The 23,809-nt window shown below is 36.8% G+C and overlaps 1 protein-coding gene across 3 annotated transcripts in view; it reads left to right on the top strand.

Annotated features, from left to right (window-relative positions):
• The window catches only part of VWA8 (von Willebrand factor A domain containing 8), a 381,025-nt gene that overhangs the window by 7,264 nt on the left and 349,952 nt on the right, over positions 1 to 23,809 (top strand). For all 3 annotated transcript variants that reach the window (XR_012426882.1, XM_005585735.5, XM_074021913.1), the window contains exon 2: positions 1,312 to 1,389. Coding sequence is in view for 2 of the 3 variants with exons in the window: in XM_005585735.5 (XP_005585792.3) it covers positions 1,312 to 1,389 (78 nt within the window). In the remaining variant the exon portion in view is untranslated. The remainder of the gene's footprint in view (positions 1 to 1,311; positions 1,390 to 23,809) is intronic.

Below are 23,809 nucleotides of genomic sequence, written 5' to 3'. Positions count from 1 at the left end.
ACTGATGAAAGTATAGGGTGGTAACAGAAGATGGCCAAGAACATCAGTGTTTACGGCAGGGATGGCAGATGCCTGGTCCATATGAATGTCATAACTTTTCCCCTTTGTCTGTAGCAGATGTGACTCATTGATCACCACCCTGTTTCCCAACGAGTCCAATTTCCATTGTGATCCACTACCTGGCCAGTTCTTGGCATTTATGCCATTGGGGCTTTATTCCTTTTATGCACTTAGAAATATTGAAGTTTAAGGATATGTTGCTGGATAATTTGAAATTGTATGTAGTGAAAATAAGGGTGTCCGAATATATATGAAAAGGTTCAGGATGTGTGTTAAAGATAACACTCTAAGGGCTGGGCGTGGAAGCTCACGCCTGTAATCCTGGCACTCTGGGAGGCCGAGGTGGGCGGATCACTTGAGGTCAGGAGTTTGAGACCAGCCTGGCCAACATGGGGAAACCTCATCTCTACTAAAAATACAAAAATTAGCCGGGTGTGGTAGCACACACCTGTAATCCCAGCTACTTGGGAGGCTGAGGCAAGAGAATCACTTGAACCCAGTAGGCAGAAGTTGCAGTGAGCCAAGATCACATCACTGCACTCCAGCCTGGGCGGCAGAATGAGAGTCCGTCTTAAAAAAAAAAAAAAAAAAAGGCCAGGTGCGGTGGCTCATGCCTGTAATCCCAGCACTTTGGGAGGCCGTGGCGGGCAGATCACGAGATCAGGAGATCGAGACCATCCTGGCTAACATGATGAAACCCTGTCTCTACTAAAAATACAAAAAATTAGCCAGGTATGGTGGCGGGTGCCTATAATCCCAGCTACTTGGGGGGCTGAGGCGGGAGAATGGTGTGAACCCGGGAGGCGGAGCTTGTAGTGAGCTGAGATTGCGCTACTGCACCGCAGCCTGGGCGACAGAGCGAGACTCCGTCTCAATAAAAAAAAAAAAATGTATTTTACTCTATGGATGCTTTGAATGATCTTTAAAAATGCATTCTTCTGTATTGTTTTTGCTTATATTAATTAATGTTGCTATTCATAAAATAAAGCTTGTTGATGTATTTTATCATGATTTTTGTTTGTTTGTTTGCTAACATAGCATTTAAAATGTGAATTTCACTGATGCCTCACTTCTCCTTTATGCATATATACTTTGAATAGAAGTTTTAGAGCAAAGCGCTTGACATATTGACAGCTGTGTAGTACATTTCTGTAACATCCCTCCCTGTAGGTCAGGACAAGCATTGTAGCATAGTCTATGGTTTTCTCATTTGTCTCTTATAATTATTCTGTTTTTAAATTCTCTTTTTAGGTGATACAGTTAATATTGGAGATGTATCCTACAAATTGAAAATTCCTAAGAATCCAGAACTTGTGCCACAGAACTACAGTAAGAAATATTTATTAATATGTGAATGAATAACTTTTAACTTTTCATTATGGGAATTGTCAGAGTTGCATAAAGCTAGAGAGAATAGTATAAACCTAATGTTTTTATCATCCAAACATTTATCAATATTATGCCAATCTTCTTTTAACTGATTTTTGTTCTGGAGTATTTAAAACAGTAGAAACATTTATTTTTCTCATATCCTACTGTTTCTTTTTTACCTGGAATAAGATTTACGTATAATGCACAGAACTTTTTTTTTTTTTTTTTAATTATACTTTAAGCTCTGGGATACATATGCAGTATGTGCAGGTTTGTTACATAGGTATACACGTGCCATGGTGGTTTGCTGTACGCATCAATCTGTCATCTACATTAGGTATTTCTCCTAATGCTATTCCTCCCCTAGATTGCCACTCCCTGACAGGCTCCAGTGTGTGATGTTCCCCTCCCTGTGTCCATGCATTCTCATTGTTCAACTCCCAATTATGAGTGAGAACATGCGGTGTTTGGTTTCCTGTTCCTGGGTTGGTTTTCTGAGAATGGTGGTTTCTCCTTTCATCCATGTCCCTGCAAAGGACATAAACTCATCATTTTTTATGGCTGCATAGTATTCCATGATGTATATGTGCCACATTTTCTTTATCCAGTCTATCATTGATTGATTGGGTTGTGGTCAGGTGCAGTGGCTCACGCCAGTAAACCCAGCACTTTGGGAGGCAACCCAACTTTGATTGGGTTGATTCCAAGTCTTTGCTATTGTGAACAGATGCACAGATCTTAAGTATTTATTTTGGTTGGTTTTGATGATTTTATAAACCTGTATAACCACCAATATTACATTAATCATCCCAAATGTTCTCTTGTGTTCCTACCCCTTTACCCTGCCCTAGAAATCACTGTTCTTTTTTTTTAATTAAAAAAATTTTTTTTTAATGGTGGTAGATTAGTTTTGCTTATTCTTTAGCTATATATAAATAGAATCACATGGTATGGTTATATGTGTGTATGTATTTTTTTTCTCATGAAGAGCATTAATTTGAGATTCATCTATGTTGCTGTACCTATCAGTTTGTTTTTAATTCCTGAATAATGTTCCATTGTGTAAAGATACCACAGTTTGTTTATCCATTCTCCTATTGATAGACATTTGGATGGCTTTCATTTTAAGCCTGCTGTGAACATTCCTATACAATTCTCGTAGTTATCAGTTTTTTTTTTAAATTATACTTTAAGTTCTAGGGTACATGTGCACAATATGCAGGTTTGTTACATATGTATACTTGTGCCATGTTGGTGTGCTGCACCCATCTACTCGTCAGTACCCATCAACTCGTCATTTACATCAGGTGTAACTCTTTGAGTAAGAAAACTAGGAGTTGAATTGATATGTCATACTATAGATGCCTGTTTAACTTTTTAACACACTGCCGAAGAATTCTCCAAAGCAGTTGTACCATTTTACCTTTGACCGACAGTGATGTTCTACATCCTTGTCGACAGTCTTTTTAATCTTACTCAGTCTACTAGGTGTGAAAAAGTAACTCATCATGGTTTTTGGTTTATAACAGCTTTGTTGAGATATAATTCATATACCATAACATTCACCTTTCTATATTGTACAATTCAGTAATTTTAGTTTATTCAGAGTTGTGCAACCATACTATTTATTATCTAACATTTTCATCGCTCCATGAAGACACTTTATACTCATTAATAGTCATTTCCCATTTTCTTTCTTCTCTCTCCCCCGCCACCCTCCCAGCCTTTAGCAATTACTAATATACTTTCTGTTTCTATAGATTTGTCTATTTTGGACATTTTATATAAATGGGATCATATAATATGTAGCCATTGTATCTTGCTTATCTTAGCATAATGTTTTCAAGGTTTATTGATGCTGTAGTTCATTGCTTTTTATGGCTAAATTATATTCCATTGTGTGGATATTTCACATTTTGCTCATCGCTGCCTCAGTCAATGGACATTTAGATTGTTTCCACTTTGGGACTATTGTGAATAATGCCACTCCAAGCATCCACATACAAGTTTTTATATGGACACATTTTCAACTTTCTTGGGTTTTACCTAGAAGAGAAATTGCTAGGTCACATGGTAACTCTATGTTTAACATTTCAAGGAATTGCCAAAGTGATTTTTTTTTTTGAGACAGAGTCTCACTCTGTGGCCCAGGCTGGGGTGCAGTGGTGCAATGTCGGCTCACTGCAACCTCACCCTCCCAGGTTCAACCTCCAGGTCCTTAACCTCTCCAGTAGCTGGGACCATAGGTGCAGGCTACCACACCCAGCAATTTTTGTATTTTTTGGTAGAGATGGGGTTTTACCACGTTGATCAGGCTGGTCTCAAACTCCTGTTCTCAGGTGATCCGCCCACCTCAGCCTCCCAAAGTGCTGGGTTTACTGGCGTGAGCCACTGCGCCTGACCACAAATATGGTTTTCAAATCACCTACATCATGTTACATTCTAACTAGCAATGTGTGAGAATTCTAGTTTTTCCACATCCTCACTAATGCTTGTTATTGTTTGTCTTTTTTATTACAGCCATCATCAGACATGTGAAGTGACATCTCATTGTGGTTCTGATTTGCATTTCCCTAATGACTTACAATGATTATTTGCCCAAAATCATGTCACTTCTTTTCTCAAAATTCTTTAAATGAGTTTTTAGTATTTTGGGAACAAAGGTCCATCCTTAGCTATTAATTTCTTGATCTAGTCTTAGCCTCATCTCATGCCACTCTCCTATCCTATTCTTTGTTCCAGTCATTGGTCATGACATAGAATAACTTTTTGTTCACTCTTCAGATTCTTCCACTAGACTATGTGCTCTGTTAAAGAAAAAATAAATCAATGATATGTGTTAAAGCTGGGTAAGGAAGACTTTATTCAGGACTGTCACTATGAGTCTTGGAGTTGGGGAGAGAGATCAGGCTCAACTCCCAATGCAGCATGGGCAAGTGGTAATTTATAGCCAAGGAATGGTGTGGGAGTTGGTGGACAGAAAATTATTAAGAGGAAATGTCAGGGTTAAGGGAGATTCTGGCTAAGCCAACCTAACAGAATTCTTGCTGATGACAGGCTGGGGTGATCAGACATCACCTGGGGGATGGTGGAAGATGAGGACTCTGATCAGATATCAAGGGTGATTAGATTATGAGGATGGGCGGGATCTGGATAAATGGTTTTAATGGCGTTCTTTTGCTAAAACTGGATTTTACTAGGAAGTACACAGGTGTGTCTAGGGAGAATATCTCACTTTAATCTAACCCAAGGTTCCATTGACTCTACCCTCTAAATGTCTCTGCAATCTGTCCTTTACACTCTGGCCCACTGGTTTTTTGTTTTTTGTTTTTTGAATTATTTTATTAGTGGTCATCCTGGGGATTGTAATTAACACTTTAACCTAAAACAATCTTGTTTAGATTAATGGTAACTTAGTTTCAATAGTATATAAACTACTCCAATGTAGCTCTGTTCCCTTCTACCTCCTTTGTGTTATTATTGTCATACAAATTATATCTTTATACATTAAAAGTTTATCAGCACAGTTTTATAATTATTGCTTTATGAAGTTTTTAAAATCAGGCAGAAGAAAAGAGTTAGAAACAAAAATATGCTTACATTGTCATTATTGTTTTTTCTATGTAGTTCCCTTTACTGATAATCTTTATTTCTTCATGTGGATTTGAGTTACTGTCTAGTGTGCTTTCATTTCAGCTTACAGGAAAGATTCCCTTTAGTAAGTATCTTCTATATGGCAGGTCTGCTAATGGTGAATTATCACTTTTTTTTTTTTCAATTTGGAAATGTCTTCATTTCTCCTGTGTATTTTGAAGGATGATTTTATTGGAAATAGAATTCTCAGTCGACAGTTTTTTTTTTCAGCACTTTGAATATGTCTTCTTACTGTTTGTGGACTTCCTAGTTTTTGAAAAGCAGTCAGTTATCAATCTTAGCAAGGATCCTTTTTATATGATGAATCAGTTTTTCTCTGCTATCAAGATTCTCTCTTCAGCTTTTTGATAGTTTGACTGTGGGTGTACCTAAGGATAGATTTCTTTGAATTTACCCTGTTTTGAGTTTGTTGAGCTTCTTGGATGGGATGTGCAAATTAATGTTTTTCATCAAAGTTGGCAAGATTTTGGCTATTATTTTTCATTATTTTTTTTTATTCCCTTTTCTCTCTCTCCTTGTAGGACTCCCATTATATTTGATAGATTTGATGGTGCCCTACAAGTCTGTGAGAATCAGTTCATTTTTCTTTGTAATTTCTTCTTTCTGTTCCTTAGATTGGATTATCTCAATTGACTAATCTTCAAGTTTGCTGATTCTTTCCTCTGCCTCCTCACATCTGTTGTTGAGCCCCTCTGGTTAATTTTATCAGAGTTTTCAAGTTCAGAATTTTTATATGGATCTTGTTTTATAATTTCTCTTTATTGGTACTCTGTTTCATGAGACATTGTTGTCATACTTTACTTCTTTAGACATGATTTCTTTTAATTCTTTGAATGTATTTATGATAGTTGATTTAAAGTGTTTTTCTACTTAGTCAAATGTCTGGCATACTCTGAGATAGTTTTTATTGACTCCTTTTTTTTGTACGTATGAGCCATACTCTCCTATTTCTTTATTTCTTATAATTTTGTTCTTATTGAAAGTAGACATTTTAAATAGTATAATCTCTCCTTCCCAGGCTTTGTGGTTGCTCCTTGTGATGCTGCTTTTTGTTTAGTGATGTTCCTACTCTATTTCCTTAAAGTCTGTATTCTTTGTCCTGTCTTGTTAGCTTAGTGGTCAGCTAATGTTTGGACAGAGATTTCTTTAATGCGTTGAATCAGTAAGTCTCTTGGCTTTTGCTGAGAGTCTGTGTGTGCAAGTTGGGCATGGTTTTAGTGCTCCATAGGTAGCTTACAATTGTGTCTCAACCTTTTCTTTCTGCTTGTGTGGACCCTCAAGGTTAGCTGAAGGTGAGAGATTAGGTCCTTTTCAGGATTTTCCTGAATATATGCATGGCCTTCCAGATTCCTAGGCATACACTGAAGCTTTTCAAAGCCTTCTATGAACATCTCATTTTCAGTTTTTGTTTTTGTTTTTGAAGTTTTTTGGTTGTCCTCTTGTTAGCTCCAAATGTTTTTGCTACCTCAGGCAGCTGTGATGTTAAACAGTTGTTGATTTTTTTTTTTGACAAATGCCCAAGGTTAGTGCTGTTTGCATACAGTAGCTCTGAGTACATCAAATAAAGACAAATTCTAAAAATGGATCATTTCAGGGAGCTGCCAGACAGGTCAAGTAGGGATAATTTTCTGGGGATGAGACTTTTGAGGAGCTTCTGAATAGTTCTGTTCACTTCGGTGACTTCCAGGCTGCTGGTTTCACCATGATTGTGGGCAGTTGGTTGTAAAACAATTGGTCTCACGTCTGTAATCCTAGCACTTTGGGAGGCTAAGGTGGGATGATCGCTTGAGGCCAGGAGTTCGAGACCACCTTGGGCAACATAGTGAGACACTAAGACCCTGTTTCTACAAAAAATAAAAATAAAATATTATTTTTTATTGTGGTTAAGGCTGCAGTGAGCCATGATTGTGCCACTACAAGCCTTCTGCCTGAGCAACAGAGTGAGACCCTGTCTCAAAAAAAGAAAAAAGAAAAGAAAAACGAAGATAATCACAGAGCTGGGGACATGGGGATGGAGTCAGGGCAAATTAACCCCTTTTCTTAGATAAATGCATATGAGATTGTTGAAAACTTTTTGATTTCTGGAGTTCAGAAGAAGTTGAGTTTGACAATTTATGCCATTATTATTGGTTTTTTAAGAAGGAATAAACTTTCAGAGGTCCTTACTCTATTCCAATAATGCCTGTCTTTTCACTGTGGTTTATTTATTATTATTATTGATACAGAGTCTTGCCCTGTTGCACAGGCTGGAGTGCAGTGGTGTAATCTCGACTCACTGCAGCCTCTGCCTCCCAGGTTCAAGTTATTCTCCTAGCTCAGCCTCCCGAGTAGCTGGGATTACAGGCTCATGCCACATTGCTCAGCTAATTTTTGTATTTTTTTTTAAATAGAGACAGGATTTTACCCTGTTGGCCCAGGATGGTCTTGAACTCCTTACCTCAGGTGATCCACCTGCCTTGGCCTCCCCAAGTGCTGGGATTATGGGCATGAGCCACTGCACCCAGTCTCACTGTGGTTTAACTTTGCATTTTTCTGATGAACAATGATGTTCAAGATATTTTTCTGAGCTTATTGGCCATTTATATATCTACTTTTAAGTATCTGTTAAAGTCATTTGCCCACTAAAAAAAACCCTCAATTTTTAAAAATTTTATTATTGAATTGCAAAGTTTTTTTATATATTATGGATCCAAGTACTTTGTCATGTATAAGTATTATGAATACTTTTTCTCAATCTATTTGCTTAGTCATTTTCTCATTGATATCTTTTGGTTGGCAGAAAGTTTGATTACACACAATTTATTGATTATTTGTTTTTTAAAGTTACTGCTCATTGTGTCAGAAATCTTGGCCTACACCAAGATTGTAAAGACATTCTGTGTTTTTTCCTAAGAATTTTATAGTTCTGCTTTATTTTAAAAGGATAGGTCTATTACCTCTCTGCTTCTAAATTCATTGGCACCATTTTTTCGTAATACAGCCTTTATTAGTTAAATATCTGAGAATCTGTAGTGATTAGTGATATCTGTAGAATCTATAGTGATAATTCTCTATTTTGTTCCTGATACTGGAAATTTGTATTTGTGTTTTTTCCTTTTCTTTTTAATTAGTCTTACTACGGGTTTATCAATGCTAATAACTTTTCAAGGAAACAGCTTTTGACTATTGATTTTTTTTACTGTTGCTTGTCCATTTGTTATTTCATTGCTTTCCAAGCTTTAATATTTCTTTATTTTTATTTTAGTTCCTCTTCTAATGCCAGCTTCACAAACTATGGCAAACCTGGGGCCAAAGAGGTTTGTGAAAATCTCTGCTGTGTAGCTGCCAGATTTTTGGAATGTTGGGGAATTCTCTTTGCTATTCAGTCTTGTATTCTGCTTGTTGCAACTCAGCTGTCTCTTGTCTTCTTGTACTGCCCTCAGCCTCCAGAGGCCACTTCTTGAAGGCTGAGAGTGCCTCTGAGGGATTTATCTCAGCTATCTGGCCCCAGTACCATCCTTAAGGAACTGCTGTCTTGCACTGGATAAAGACCTGGAGTGCCTAGGAGGAATCTCTGTCACCTTTTCTCTCCTACCACTGGCCTTTTAGTGGGCTGTTGCCTTGCACTAGGGAAAGGTCCAGCATGCTTCAGGAAGAATATGTCTCAGGTCTTTCCCTGTATTTGGTCTGTAGTGTACATCCCTGTGCACTTGTAAGGACTGTTGGGAAAGAGTAGGTGGGTGGATGCATGTTTTCTCTGTGACTGGGACTTCTCAGTACATTATGTCTGCCTATGTGTGGCCATTATAAGTTTGCTGAAAGTTCAGTTTGTTTCTTCTGACACATCTATGGCAGATTGTTTTTCCTCCTGCCATTCTACCAGGGGTGAAAGTTAGCTGAGGGTCTATTCTTTCCTTGAAAAGGCTCAGTCTTTTCTAGAATTTAGTTCATGTAGGCTTTGTTTTCTTAGCTGTATGATGAGTTTTAGGAAACTGTGATTTTTATAGATTAGCTGGTTTATTCTGTTGGTTAGTTTGGAAATAAAATTCTCTTGCAACTCATTTCATCCTAACTAGAAGTGGGAGTTGGGAATATTTACTTTTAATATTCATTATTTAATGATTATGCCTAAGTGTATTATTTTTAGTAGGTTTTCTTTTCCAGAGGTAAGACTAATGACATAAATCCTTTAATAAGTTGTTATACTTGTCTGGAGAAAAATGAACACAATAGATGTATAATACCTTACATGCCATGGGCACATTATAATTGGGGAAAAAGGGCACTTTTCCTGCTTTCTGGGTCTTCTCTTATTATGAGTGTAGCTAATGTTTTACAGTAAACTTGAGAGGCAAGGGATAATATCCAATCTTGACAATAGGAAAACTTTTATGTAATTTGAGTTCTGTAGGAAAATGATTCCTGGGGTGGAAATTATGTTTAAAATTTTGGCTGTACTGCTTTCTAGCAATGCCAGTTTCTGCAGGTTATTTCACAGCTCTGAGCCTCCTTGACTATATAGGGGTGATTGTTTCAACTTCACGGATATATTATAATGATTAAATCAAATAGCATATGTGAAATGTGTAGGATACCACCTGGTGCTTAATGCTCAATAAATGTGGTTGTCTACACAATCATTCTTCCAGTCTCCTGATTCTTGTTCCTTTTCGTTTTCCATTATTCCATGCCTGTGACACTGTTGAGTATGGGGATTACTAAGGGCTGCTATGATTGTGCTTAAGAGATACGCTAAAAATATTTTAGTGTTCATTTAGTCTTGTTCTTAATAAATGAATTCTGTATACATTTCATCTAAATTTGATTTTTAATTTGCCCTCAGGTTGTTTGCATGATTACAAATGGCTGTAGGATTTCAAATAAGCTTCAGTTTCCTTCAGAGATCAAATGTACTGTGTTTGCAGTGTAGCAAGAATGTTGGCATTTTCAGTCTCACCTAGACGTAAGGCATTGTCATTGTCTGATAGCATTCAACAGAGGATAGCGTTAGCTGTTCCTTCTTTTAGCTTCTAAGGTGCCGTATTATATCTGGGGTCAGCTGAAGTGCTTGTCATAGTCACAAATGCTTAATTATATTGGGAATCTTCTTAAGTGAGAGAATTCACAAGATTATCTGTATTAGTTTTAAGGTTTTAATAGATCCTAGGAATAATACACACTTTAAAAGCATAGACTTTAAATATATTTTAGTATTTTGCAAATGACTGAGGGGCAATACAGTGGCTGACTGAGAGCAAGTCACCAAAAAACCTCCAAAAATCACCACATTTTCTTGTTTACATACTTAGTTTTCATTCATCCTTTACGTAATCAAAACTTTTTGTATTTTGTTATTAGTAGCTTGCTCTTTGAAATTTACCTGAAGAGTTAATATTGAAAGCGGTTGGATAGCCTGCAGACCCAATTTGTATTTTCTTTTTTTTTTGAGACAGAGTCTCGCTCTGTCACCCAGGCTGGAGTGCAGTGGCCGGATCTCAGCTCACTGCAAGCTCCGCCTCCCGGGTTTACGCCATTCTCCTGCCTCAGCCTCCCGAGTAGCTGGGACTACAGGCGCCTGCCACCTCGCCCGGCTAAGTTTTTGTATTTTTAGTAGAGACGGGGTTTCACTGTGTTAGCCAGGATGGTCTCGATCTCCTGACCTCGTGATCCGCCCGTCTCGGCCTCCCAAAGTGCTGGGATTACAGGCTTGAGCCACCGCGCCCGGCCAGTATTTTCTATTCTTGCTATTCATTCATCATTATTCCTACCATAATCACAATATAAGTATTCCTCCTCTATTATCCTTTGTACATCAAGACGATGGTGGTACCATATGTTTTATCCAGTAGTAAATTGTTGCGTTGTTTCCACTAATCTTATTATGAGCAACTGTGTCCATTTGTAAGAAAAAGTCAGCTAGGGGTTTGATGAACTTGAAATAATAAGTGACTGAGCTACATCAACCAAAATCTTAAGTAGCCACATATGCATTATGTGGTTGCTACATATTGATTAGACAGATAAATTGTCCTGCATAATACAACATGTTTTTGTGCATTCATTTACTGTATTGTGTTCCAATATTGTATTTGTTGAACTTTTTCTTCCTCTCTTGAGGACTGTTTCCAAAAGGAGTGAATTATAGTTCTTTGGCTTCACTGTGGCTGTTACTTGATTGATTACAGATTATGGCTTTGGATTATGAGAGAATTTTGATGGACTTTTTTTTTTTTTTTTTTCTGTTTTGTAGTTTAAAAAGTATTTTAAAATACTTTGGCAATGGTGTTTTGTTGAAGTTTGATACCCTCTTACTTTTCTTCCTGTATTTATGCTTTGATTTACCTAATTCTAAAAAGATTTTTGCTTTTTAGATATTTAACATTTTCAAGTGAAACATAAAATGATAGACTTTTGTTGAAGAAAGGGACTTGAGCAATTATTATCCTCTCTGAAACTTTGATTTCATAGCCAGGAAAGTAGGACCAGAGAAGGAGGTCAGAAGACTGATTAATTAGTAGCAAAGCCCAGATTTCCTGACTTCAGTTCGGTTTTCCTTTTACAGTCTGCCACAATGTCTCTAGCTATTTACTAGCTACTCTTGATTTTCCTGAGACTAAGTCCTGGAATGAGAAGAACAGTATGTTAGAAAATTCTTTTGGAATTTAAAAGTGTGAAAGATTATTAAAAATACTGAATTACTTGAGGCATGACAGTGCTATTTTATTTCTATCTTTATCAAATTTATTGTTTAGAGCACTGAGAGTCACTATTATCTTACAGTAATGAAGGAATAATAAAAATCACAATGTTGAAATATGAACCCTGATATTCATATTTAAAATTTAATAGAATGGTAGAAATCCTGCTAAGTGGCTGATGCTTAAGACTAGAAATATTCTCAGCTGGAAATCTAAACTTCAGTGCAAAACTACACAAAAACAGTATTATCTCATCAAAGTAAAATTTCTTAATTCATTGACCAGCTGAAATAATAAATATGTATAGTCTACAGTCAGCTGTCAACTTCTCTTTTGAATTGCCTCTGTCTTCACAGCATTGGGCACAGCAGGACATCTTCCCCACTGCAGCATCTAACCTGGCACATCATAGATATGAGAGTTGGATTACTCTTCAGTTTGTTTGTTTTTTTTTTATGATCTAGGTCTTGTTACCTCCTGCCTTGATCATTATAACTTCCATTTATCATCTTAGTCCCGAGTCTCTCACCTGTAAGTGTTGAAGTGGATAAATGCTTTTTTACTTTTCTCTGTGAAAACGGAATCTTAAGGCTTAGGTGAATTTGGCAGTTTTCAAAAAGGGATTCTTTCATGCTTTTGTGCTTGAAGTTAAACTATATTGTATCAAAAATGGTGTTTCTTCCAGGATTTGCCTTATCAGGTTGTGCTCCAGCAGAGCAGGTTTTCAATAGATAGCTTTCAACCTGACCTCAGAGTTATATTTCTGCTTGCTTACATAATCTTGTTGCAGTTGGTAGACCAATTATATATGAGGTCATTTAAGGTTTACTGGACACACTGAACTGTTACCCAAGCAATTAGGGCCCACAAAGATTTCTGTAAGAATTACAACATTGTGCTTTATTTAAAATGGTGAGTTTTGACATAAAATCCACAGGAGGAGAGAATTTTTCCTTTAGTTTGTAAATAATTTTGAGGTTTGAGAAATTCATCAGTATCATAAATGATAGCATGATTTTTGTGTAAATGTAGATAATAAAGAACAATCATTGCAGCTATTTGTCAAGCTTAATGAATTAGTGGCAAAAATTACACAAAACTTCACTGGGAAAGTGTTACCTAAGAGTCCCTTACTTAATAGAGTTAGAGCTTGGGAAAAAATCAAAGATGCAGGGCTGCCGCTACTTAGGATCTGCCTTATTTTCAATAGTTGGACTAATTGCCTCTCATTATATAAGAATTTTCTTTGAGAAAAGGATTACTTTGAGATTTCTTTATTTTTTTATTTATTTATTTTTTTTGAGACAGAGTCTCACTCTGTCACTCAGGCTGGAGTGCAGTGGCGCAATCTCGGCTCACTGCAACCTCCGCCTCCCGGGTTCACGCCATTCTCCTGCCTCAGCCTCCCGAGTAGCTGGGACTACAGGCACCTGCCACTACGCCTGGCTAATTTTTGTATTTTTAGTAGAGATGGGGTTTCGTCATGTCAGCCAGGCTGGTCTCAAACTCCTGACCTCGTGATCCGCCCGCCTCGGCTTCCCAAAGTGATAGGATTACAGGCGTGAGCTACCGCACCTGGCCTAGATGTGTTTTTAAGAATAGAGTCCTTAAAAGGAAGAGTCTCATCAACTTTAAAAGTCCTTGAACATGTTCTTAAGTATCCTGTAGAGTCTCTATAGCAATCTTTATCCAATGTGCTTACTTTTTCTTTTATCTTCTTTTCCCCAGGCACCATGTTCAAGAAGGATTCAATATTTTTGATGCATTTTATTACCTTTTTTTTTTTTTTTTTTAAAAGAGACTGAGTCTCACCCTGTTACCCAGGCTGGAGTGCAGTGGCGATCTCAGCTCACTGCAACCTCTGCCTCCCAGGTTCAAGTGCCTCAGCCTCCCCAGTAGCTGGGATTACAGGTGGGTGCCACCATGTCCGGCTCATTTTTGTATTTTTAGTGGAGTCAGGGTTTCACCGTGTTGGCCAGGCTGGTCTCAAACTCGTGACCTCAGGTGATCTGCCCCCGTCGTTGTCCCAAAGTGCTGGGATTACAGGCGTGAGCCACCATGCCTGGCTGCATTTTATTACTCTTTATTTTCTGCTTAATTCCTCTTGTTGCTTTCTGCAACTTTCATTGCAGATGTGTAATTTTAAAAATTAATTTATTTTTTAATTGACAAAAATTGTATATACAGTTATGTGTTATTTAACGACAGGGTTGAGGGTTGTCTTCTGAGAAATGCATCATTAAGTGATTTCATTGATCATTGTTAACACCACAGTGTGTACTTACACAAACCTACATGGTATAGCTCAGGGGTCCAGTACTGGTCTATGGCCTGTTAGAAACAAGGCTGCACAACAGGACATGAGCAGCAGGCAAGCGAGCAAAGCTTCATCTGTATTTACAGCTGCCCCTCCTTGCTTGCATTACCACCTGAGATCCGCCTCCTGTCAGATCAGTGGTGACATTAGATTCTTATAGGAGGACAAACCCTACTGGGAACTGTGCATGCAATGGATCTAGGTTGCGCGCTCCTTATGAGAACCTAATGCCTAATGATCTCTCAGTGTCTCCCATCACCCGTAGATGGGATTGTCTAGTTGCAAGAAAACAAGCTCAGAGCTCCCACTGATTCTATGTTATGATGAGTTGTATAATTATGTAATTATATATTACAATGTAATAATAAGAGAAATAAAGTGCACAATAAATGTAATGCATTTGAATCATCCTGAAACCATTCCCCTCCCCCCAGTCTGTGGAAAAATTACCTTCCCTGGTATCAAAAAGGTTGGTGACTGCTGGTATAGCCTACTAAACACCGAGGCTATATGGTACAGCCTATTGTTCCAAGGGTACAAACCTATATAGCATGTTACTGTACTGAATACTGTAGACTATTGTAACACAATTGTTACACAATGGTAGGTATTTGTGTATTGAAACATTGAAAAGGTAATGCATTAACTACAGTGTTATGACACTGTGACATCACTAGGTGATAGGAATTTTTCAATTCCAGTATTATCTTATGGGACCATCATCTAATACGCAATCCATCATTGCCTGGAACGTCATTATGTGGTGCATGACTGTATTTTGTGGTGTACAACATGTTTTGATATATGTATATATTATGGAAGGGCTAAATCAAACTAATTAACATATCTATGACCTCACATAGTTATCTTTTTTGTGGTGAGAACATTTAAAATCTATTCTCTTAGCCATTTTCAAGTATGGAATACATTGTTAATAGCTATAGTCACCATATTGTACAGTAGATCTTCTGAAGTTTTTTCTCCTAACTGAAATTTTCAACCAACATCTCCCCAATGCCCTCTACTCCCAGATGCACAATTTTCAAGCTATGTAATGTGCTAAACAAATAGGCTTCTGTGGATCCATGTGGCAATTTAGTCACCATTAAAGATATTGTTTAAATGAGAAAATGAATTCAAATAGTAAACCCATAACTTAAAAATCACATTTTTAATGCCTATATAACACAAATGATAGAGAAATAACACACTTAACATGTAAGTATCTCTTGTAAATTGATGAGAAAAACCATGTGATCCAATAGCAAATAAATGAAGGATTTAAACAGGCACAACATAAAAGAGGAAATTCAGATGAGCAATAAACATGTGAATGTGTGTTCTAACACTCCTTAATAGCTAGAGAGATGGAAATTATGTAGCAAGATAGCAAACTTTCATACATCACTTGGGCCAAAATTTAAAAATACTGTGATGTCCAGTACCTACAGAGTTTCAGGGAAATGGCATTTTCATACATTGCTGGGAGAAATACGAGTTCATATGACTTCTTTAGAAAGTAATATTGGAATAGTGATTAAAATAAAAAGTACATCTTCTGACATTTCTTTTTTATGCTCTGTCCATTAAGAAAAAGCAAGGCCGAGACAGGCGGATCACGAGGTCAGGAGATCGAGACCATCCTGGCTAACACGGTGAAACCCCGTCTCTACTAAAAATACAAAAAACTAGCCGGGCGAGGTGGCGGGCGCCTGTAGTCCCAGCTACTCAGGAGGCTGAGGCAGGAGAATGGCGCAAACCTGGGAGGCGGAGCTTGCAGTGAGCTGAGATCCGGCCACTGCACTCCAGCCCAGGACTACAGAGCAAGACTCCGTCTCAAAAAAAAAAAAAAAAAAAAAAAAAAGAAAAAGCAGCACCTAAAAAGGGATAAATATACACATTATATATTACAGCATTTTGGTGTTTGTGGTAGAGAGAAAAACTAGAAGCAACCTGAGTCTATCAATAGAGGAACTGTTGAATAAATTATTGTATACCCACATTATGGAATCTTCTGTGGCTGTTAAAAAAGAATAAATTAGACTTACATCTTTGTACCTAGAGACTGTTATAGTTAAGCAAAATAGTACAGATTTCGGAGTGGCATATAAGATATGATACCACTATTGTTTAAAAAAAAAAAACCTTAAACAATTTGAAACACCTTTTACAGGTCTATTATATGTCTGTCTGTGTTTAGAGAAAAGTGTGGGAGGGGCACTGCAGGCTCTTAACTTTGACTTCCTTGTGGGGCATTGGGTTAGGAGTGGGGCTTGAAAAAGACCATTTATATAGTTTTCTTTTTACATTTTTTAATTTTTAAAATTATAGTAAACATGTATTACATTTGTAATTTTTAAAATAGCTAATAAAAACTTCATGTTTAAATGCAACTTTTATTCAAATGAAGAATACATCTATTCTAAGTTCTAACTGCTTTTTCTGTGACCTGACCCACAAAATAAGTTCATGCTTTCTGTTTAAGAAATTTGGACTAAAAATAATTTCATGCTTCATGTTTAAGAAATTTGGACTCATTTTACAGGACCTGAAAATTGTTGGTTCTTTTGAGATGTGCTCATAACAAAAGGTCATTCCTTGGTTTTATTTTATGTTTGTGGTTGTCATTGTCATAAATATGACTAGCTATACTAAGACTAATAAAGATGCCTTTGGCAAATTACAATTTAGCAATGCCTAATACGTAAGCACTTTAGGAGGCTGAGCTGCAAGTTGAACTTTGGATATTAAATTGTGATCTATTGACCAGCCACACTATCTCCTTTCTATGTGTGTCAGTTATTTACTTCCAGTATGGCTGTTATTACTTTGCAGTATGGTTTTTCAGAACGTAAGAAGTGTAACTTTTTGTTCCTATTACAATTATAAAACATAGTCAACATAAAAAACTTGGAAAACATTGAAAAACACAAAAGATAAAACCAAAATTGTCCATAAACCTAAATAGACACTATTAATATTTTAATATATATAATTCTAATTTTTTAAAACAGTATTATTAGGTATAACTGACATGCAGTACACTGCACATATTTAGAATGTATAATTTGGTAAGTTTTTACATATGTATGTAACCAGGAAACATTACTGTAATCAAAATACTGATCAAATAAATTTATGTCCCCAAAAAGCTTACTTGTGCCTCTTTATAACATTTCCTGGTTCCTCCATTGCCTAGGAATCATTAATCTGCTTTGTAGATTTATTTGGATTTTCTAGAATTTTATATAAATGGAGTCATGCAACATATATACTTTTCTGTCTAGCTTTTATCACTCAACTTATTTTGAGTTTTTTCTGTCTGAGGGGTATTCCATTGTATGGCTATATTACAGTTTTTTTCTATATACACATGTTGGTAGACATTTGGGTTGTTATAGGCTCTCAGAAATAAAGCTGCACTCGGCTGGGCGCGTGGTGGCTCACGCCTGTAATCCCAGCACTTTGGGAGGCCGAGACGGGTGGATCACGAGGTCAGGAGATCGAGACTATCCTGTCTAACACGGTGAAACCCCGTCTCTACTAAAAATACAAAAAAATTAGCTGGGCATAGTGGTGGGCGCCTGTAGTCCCAGCTACTCGGGAAGCTGAGGCAGGAGAATGGCGTGAACCGGGAGGCGGAGCTTGCAGTGAGCTGAGATCACGCCACTGCACTCCAGCCTGGGCGACAGAGCGAGACTCCATCTAAAAAAAAAAAGAAAAAAAAGAAAGAGAAAGAAAGCTGCTCTCAACATTGATGTACAAGTCTTTGTATGGACATAGGCTTTCTTTTTTCTTGTGTAAATACCTGCATTACGTGGTAGGTGTTTAACTTTTTAAGAATTCTGTTTTCCACAGTGGTTGTATCATTTTACATTTCCACTAGCAGTGTGTCAGAGTTCCAGTTCCTCCATATTCTTGCCAGCTCTTGGTGTGGTCAGACTTTTGAATTTTAACCATTAAAATAGTTATGTAGTAGTATCTGACAGTGATTTTAAATTTCATTTCCTAGTGACTAAAGATGTTAATCTTTTTGTGCAAGATGCATCTGTGTGTTTATTTATCATCTTTATATATTTGGTAAAGTGGTCAAATCTTTGCCTACATTTTGGATGGGCTGTTCTTTTTTATTTTGAGTTGCTTTTTCTTTATATATTCTGGATATAAGAACTTTATCAAATATAAGATTGCAAACATTTTATTCTAGTCTATGGCTTATCTTTTTATTCTCTTAATAGTGTTCTCTGAAGAGCAGGAGTTTTAAATTTTAATGAAATCCAACTTATTAAGTTTTTACTTTTATGGATTGCGCTTTTGGTGTCAACTAAGAAATCCTAAAAATCTTTGTCTAACTGAGGGTCACAAAGACTTCTTTTCTCAATTTTTGCTAGCTGTTTTTGTACTTGTGGATTTTACATTTGTGTCCGTCATCCTTTTTTGAGTTAATTCTTGTATATGACATAAGGTATGGGTCAAAGTTTATTTTTTGCATATGGATATCTAGTTATTTCAGCTCCATTTGCTGACAAGACTGTCCTTTCTTCACTGAATTGCCTTTGTAGTTATGTCAGAAGTCATGTCTGTGTATATTGTGAGTCTGTTTCTAGACTGTTCCGTTCCATCGATCTATTTTTCTCTCTTGACATCAGTGCCTCACTGTTTTGACTACTGTAGCTTTACAATTAGTATGAAAATCAGATAATGTTAATTCTCCATCTTTGCTCTTTTAAAAAGTTGTTTCGGTTATTGTAAGTTCTTTGCATCTATATGTGATTTGTAATCAACTTGTCAATTTATAAAACAACAAAAAAGCCTGCTGGGATTTTTAATGGGGATTGCATTAAATCTGTAGATCATTTTGGAGATAATTGCTATCTTAATATGATTGAAACTTCCAACTTATGAACAAGATATTTTCTCTATTTAGATCTTTAATTTCTCTCAGCAATGTTGTATTGTTTTCAGTGTACAGGTCTTGCATATGTTTTGTCAGCTTTATCCTCTGAGTATTTCATACTTTTTGATGTTATTGTAAATGGTATTGTCTTTTTGACTTAAACATAGAAGTACAGTTGATTTTTGTATACTGATCTTGAATCTTGAGGCTGTGCAAAACTCACTTATTAGTTCTAGAGCTTGTTTTTGTAGATTGCATCACATTTTCTATATAAACAATCATGTCTATAAATAAAGACAGCTCTACTTTTTCCTTTCCAATCTGGATGCTTCTGATTTCTTTTATGTGTTTACCTTATCGCACTTGCTAAAATCTCTTTAATATGTAATTTATTATGTAAAACATTAAAATATGTTGAATAGAAGTTATGAGAGAGAATATCTTATTCCGGAAGTTGGGGAAAAGGATCTTTAGTCTTTGATTTTTAAGTAGGTTAGGTAAAGGTTTTTCATAGATGTTCTTTATCAAGTTAAGGAAGTTTTCTTCTGTTCATAGTTTGCTTAGAGTTTTTAATCTGGAAGAGATGTTGAATATTATCAAGTGCTTTTTCCGTGTCTTTTGATACGATCTTGTGTTTTTTTTTTTTCTTTTTCTTTCTTGTTTATTAATGTGAATTACATTGATTGATTTTCAGATGTTAAGCTAACTTTTCAACATCTCATTCCTGGGATAAGACCCTCTTGGTAACAATGTGTGAGTCTTTTAATATATTATTGGACTCAGTGTGTGAACATTTTGTTTAGGATTTGTACAACTATATGAGGGATATTGATCTGCAGCTTTCCTTACTTGTCATGTCTTTGTCAGATTTTGATGTGAGGGTAATATTGACCTCATAGAATGAATTGGGAAGAATTTCCTCCCCTTCAGTTTTCTGAATGAATTTGCATACAATTGATATTTTTTCTTAAATGTTTGGTGGAATTCATCAGTGAAGCCATCTTGGCGCAGAGTTTTCTTTTCGGGAGGTTATTAACTGTAAATTCAATTTCTTTCACACATATAGTTATTCAAGTTATCCCTAATTGTGTCAACTAAAAAAGGAGCTGATTCTTTTAAGGACTTTGTTTCTTCTAAGTTGTGGAATACATTAGCATAAGTGTTTTTTTGTTTTTGTTTTTTGTTTAACAATATCCACTTATTATCCTTTTAATATCTGAAGTATCTATATTTTCTGTCTGTCTGTCCCTCTCTCTCTGTCTCTTATTCCTGATGTTGGCGAATTGTGTCTTCTCTCTCTTAATAGTCTGACCAGAGGTTTGTCAATTTTATTGTTAGTCTCAAAGAACAAGATTTTGGTTTCATTCATTTTTCTTTGTGTTTTTGTTTTCTATTGCATTGATTTTTAAGCTATGATGAATATTTTTTCTTTCTTTGGATCTCATTTTCTCTTCTTTTTCTAGTCTCTTAAGGCAGAAGCTGAAGCCATTAATTGGAAACACTTCAGTTTTCTCAGGATAGGCAATTAGTGCTGTAAAATTTTCCCTAAGTACAGCTTTAGTGGAATGCTAAAATTTTTGATACATTGTTTTTACTTTCATTCAATTCAAAAAGCTTTGTAATTTCCCTTTTAATTTCTTCTTTGCCCATGTGTTAGTTTTTTTTTTTTTTAATTTTGTATATGTAACATATAACATGATGTTATGGGATATATATAGATAGTAAAATGGTTACTATAGTGAAGCAAATTAACATATCCATCATCTCACATAGTTACCCATGGTTTTTTTTGGTATGGCAAAAGCGGCTAAAAACTACTCAGCAGGAATTTCAGTACAATTTCACAGTAGAATTTTATTACTTATAGTCCTCATATTGTACATTAGATCTCAAGACTTGGTCATCTTACATATCTGCTACTTAAATACTCTGACCTGTATCTCCCCATTTCCTACCCACCCCTACCCCTGGTAACCAATGTTTTTCTTCTATATCTCTGTATTTTTGACTCCCCCTGCTCCCCACCACCCTAACCAGATTCCACATGTAAGTGAGCTCATGTATGTTTTTTTTTTTTACCCTGGGTCTGATTTATTTCTCTTAGCATGACGTCCTCCAACTTCATCCATGTTGTGGCAAGTGGTAAGATTTCCTCCTTTTTAAAGGCTCAATAATATATATATATATATTTTTTCCCCCTGAGACGGAGTCTCGCTCTGTCGCCCAGGCTGGAGTGCAGTGGCGCAATCTTGGCTCACTGCAACCTTCGCCTCCTGGATTCAAGCGATTCTCCTGCCTCAGCCTCCGGAGTAGCTGGGACTACAGGTGTGCACCACCACGCCCATCTAATTTTTGTATTTTTAGTAGAGACGAGGTTTCACCACGTTGGCCAGGATGGTCTCAATCTCTTGACCTCGTGATCTGCTCACCTCAGCCTCTCAAAGTGCTGGGATTACAGGCGTGAGCCACCACGCCTGGCCTAATATTCTATTGTATAGATATACAAGCTGGCCATCCCTTATCTGAAATGCTTGGGACCAGGGTTATTTTGGATTTCAGATTTAAACAATTTTTTTGAATATTTGCTTATACATAATGAGGCATTGCGGGGATGGGAACCCAACTCAAACACGACCTCCAGTTGTGTTTAATGTATATCTTATACATGTAGCCTGAAGGTAGTTCTATTTTTCCCTTGGGGATACTGAGTAAATTGGGTGTTGAATGCCTGCTTTTTGACTGCGACCTCTCACGTGCAGTCAAATGTGTGGAATTTTTCACTTGTGGTGTCATGTTCATATCCTTCACCCACTTTTTGATGGGGTTGTTTGATTATTTTCCTGTAAATTTATTTAAGTTCTTTGTAGATTCTGGATATTAGCCCTTTGTCAAATGGGTAGATTGTAAAAATTTTCTCCCATTCTGTAGGTTGCCTTTTGAATCTGATGGTAGTTTCTTTTGCTGTGCAGAAGCTCTTTAGTTTAATTAGATCCCATTTGTCAATTTTGGCTTTTGTTGCCATTGCTTTTGGTATTTTCATCATGAAGTCCTTGCTCAGGCCTGTGTCCTGAATGGTATTGCCTAGCTTTTATTCTAGGATTTTTATGGTTTTAGGTCTAATGTTTAAGTTTTTAATCCATCTTGAATTAATTTTTGTATGTGGTGTAAGGAAGGGATCCAGTTTCAGCTTTCTACATATGGCTGGCCAGTTTTCCCAGCAGCATTTATTAAATAGGGAATCCTTTCCCCATTTCTTGTTTTTGTCAGGTTTGTCAAAGATCAGATGGTTGTAGATGTGTGGTATTATTTCTGAGGGCTCTGTTGTGTTCCATTGGTCTATATCTCTGTTTTGGTACCAGTACCGTGCTGTTTTGGTTACTGTAGCCTTGTAGTATAGTTTGAAGTCAGGTAGTGTGATGCCTCCAGCTTTGTTCTTTTGGCTTAGGATTGTCTTGGCAATGCGGGGTCTTTTTTGGTTCCATATGAACTTTAAAGTAGTTTTTTCCAATTCTGTGGAGAAAGTCATTGGTAGCTTGATGGGGATGGCATTGAATCGATAAATCACTGTGGGCAGTGTGGCCATTTTCACGATATTGATTCTTTCTGTCCATGAACATGGGATGTTCTTCTATTTGTTTGTGTCCTCTTTTATTTCGTTGAGCAGTGGTTTGTAATTCTTGAAGAGAATCTTGTAATTCTTGAAGAGATCCTTCACATCCCTTGTAAGTTGGATTCCTAGGTATTTAATTCTCTTTGAAGCAGTTGTGAATGGGAGTTCACTCATGATTTGGCTCTCTGTTTGTCTATTATTGGTGTATAGGAATGCTTGTGATTTTTGCACATTGATTTTGTATCCTGAGACTTTGCTGAAGTTGCTTATCAGCTTAAGGAGATTTTGGGCTGAGACAAGTGGGGTTTTCTAAATATACAATCATGTCATCTGCAAACAGGGACAATTTGACTTCTTCTTTTCCTAATTGAATACCCTTTGTTTCTTTCTCCTGCCTGATTGCCTTGGCCAGAACTTCCAACACTATGTTGAATAGGAGTGATGAGAGAGGGCATCTCTGTCTTGTGCCAGTTTTCAAAGGGAATGTTTCCAGTTTTTGCCCATTCAGTATGATATTGGCTGTGGGCTTGTCATAAACAGCTCTTATTATTTTGAGATACATCCCATCAATACCTAGTTTATGGAGAGTTTTTAGCATGAAGGCTATTGACCTTTGTTGAAGGACTTTTCTGTATCTATTGAGATAATCATATGGTTTTTGTCTTTGGTTCTGTTTATGTGATGGACTACATTTATTGATTTGCGTATGTTGAACCAGCCTTGCATCCCAGGGATGAAGCCAACTGGATCGTGGTGGATAATCTTTTTGATGTACTGCTGGATTCGGTTTGCCAGTGTTTTATTGAGGATTTTTGCATCGATGTTCATCAGGGATATTGGTCTAAAATTCTCTTTTTTTGTTGTGTCTTTGCCAGGCTTGCTGGCCTTGTAAAGTGAGTTAGGGAGGATTCCCTCTTTTTCTATTGTTTGGAATAGTTTCAGAAGGAATGGTACCAGCTCCTCTTTGTACCTCTGGTAGAATTCGGCTGTGAATCTCTCTGGTCCTGGACTTTTTTTTGGTTGGTAGGCTATTAATTATTGCCTCAATTTCAGAGCCTGTTATTGGTCTATTCAGAGATTCAACTACTTCGTTGTTTAGTCTTGGGAGGGTGTATGTGTCCAGGAATTTATCCATTTCTTCTAGGTTTTCTAGTTTATTTGCGCAGAGTTGTTTATAGTATTCTCTGATGGTAGTCTGTATTTCTGTGGGATTGGTGGTAATA

Source organism: Macaca fascicularis, chromosome 17 (assembly GCF_037993035.2).
Source record: "Macaca fascicularis isolate 582-1 chromosome 17, T2T-MFA8v1.1".
NCBI lineage: Eukaryota > Metazoa > Chordata > Mammalia > Primates > Cercopithecidae > Macaca > Macaca fascicularis.
Note: the sequence above shows the minus strand (reverse complement) of the source record. Positions and strands in the feature narration are given on the sequence as shown.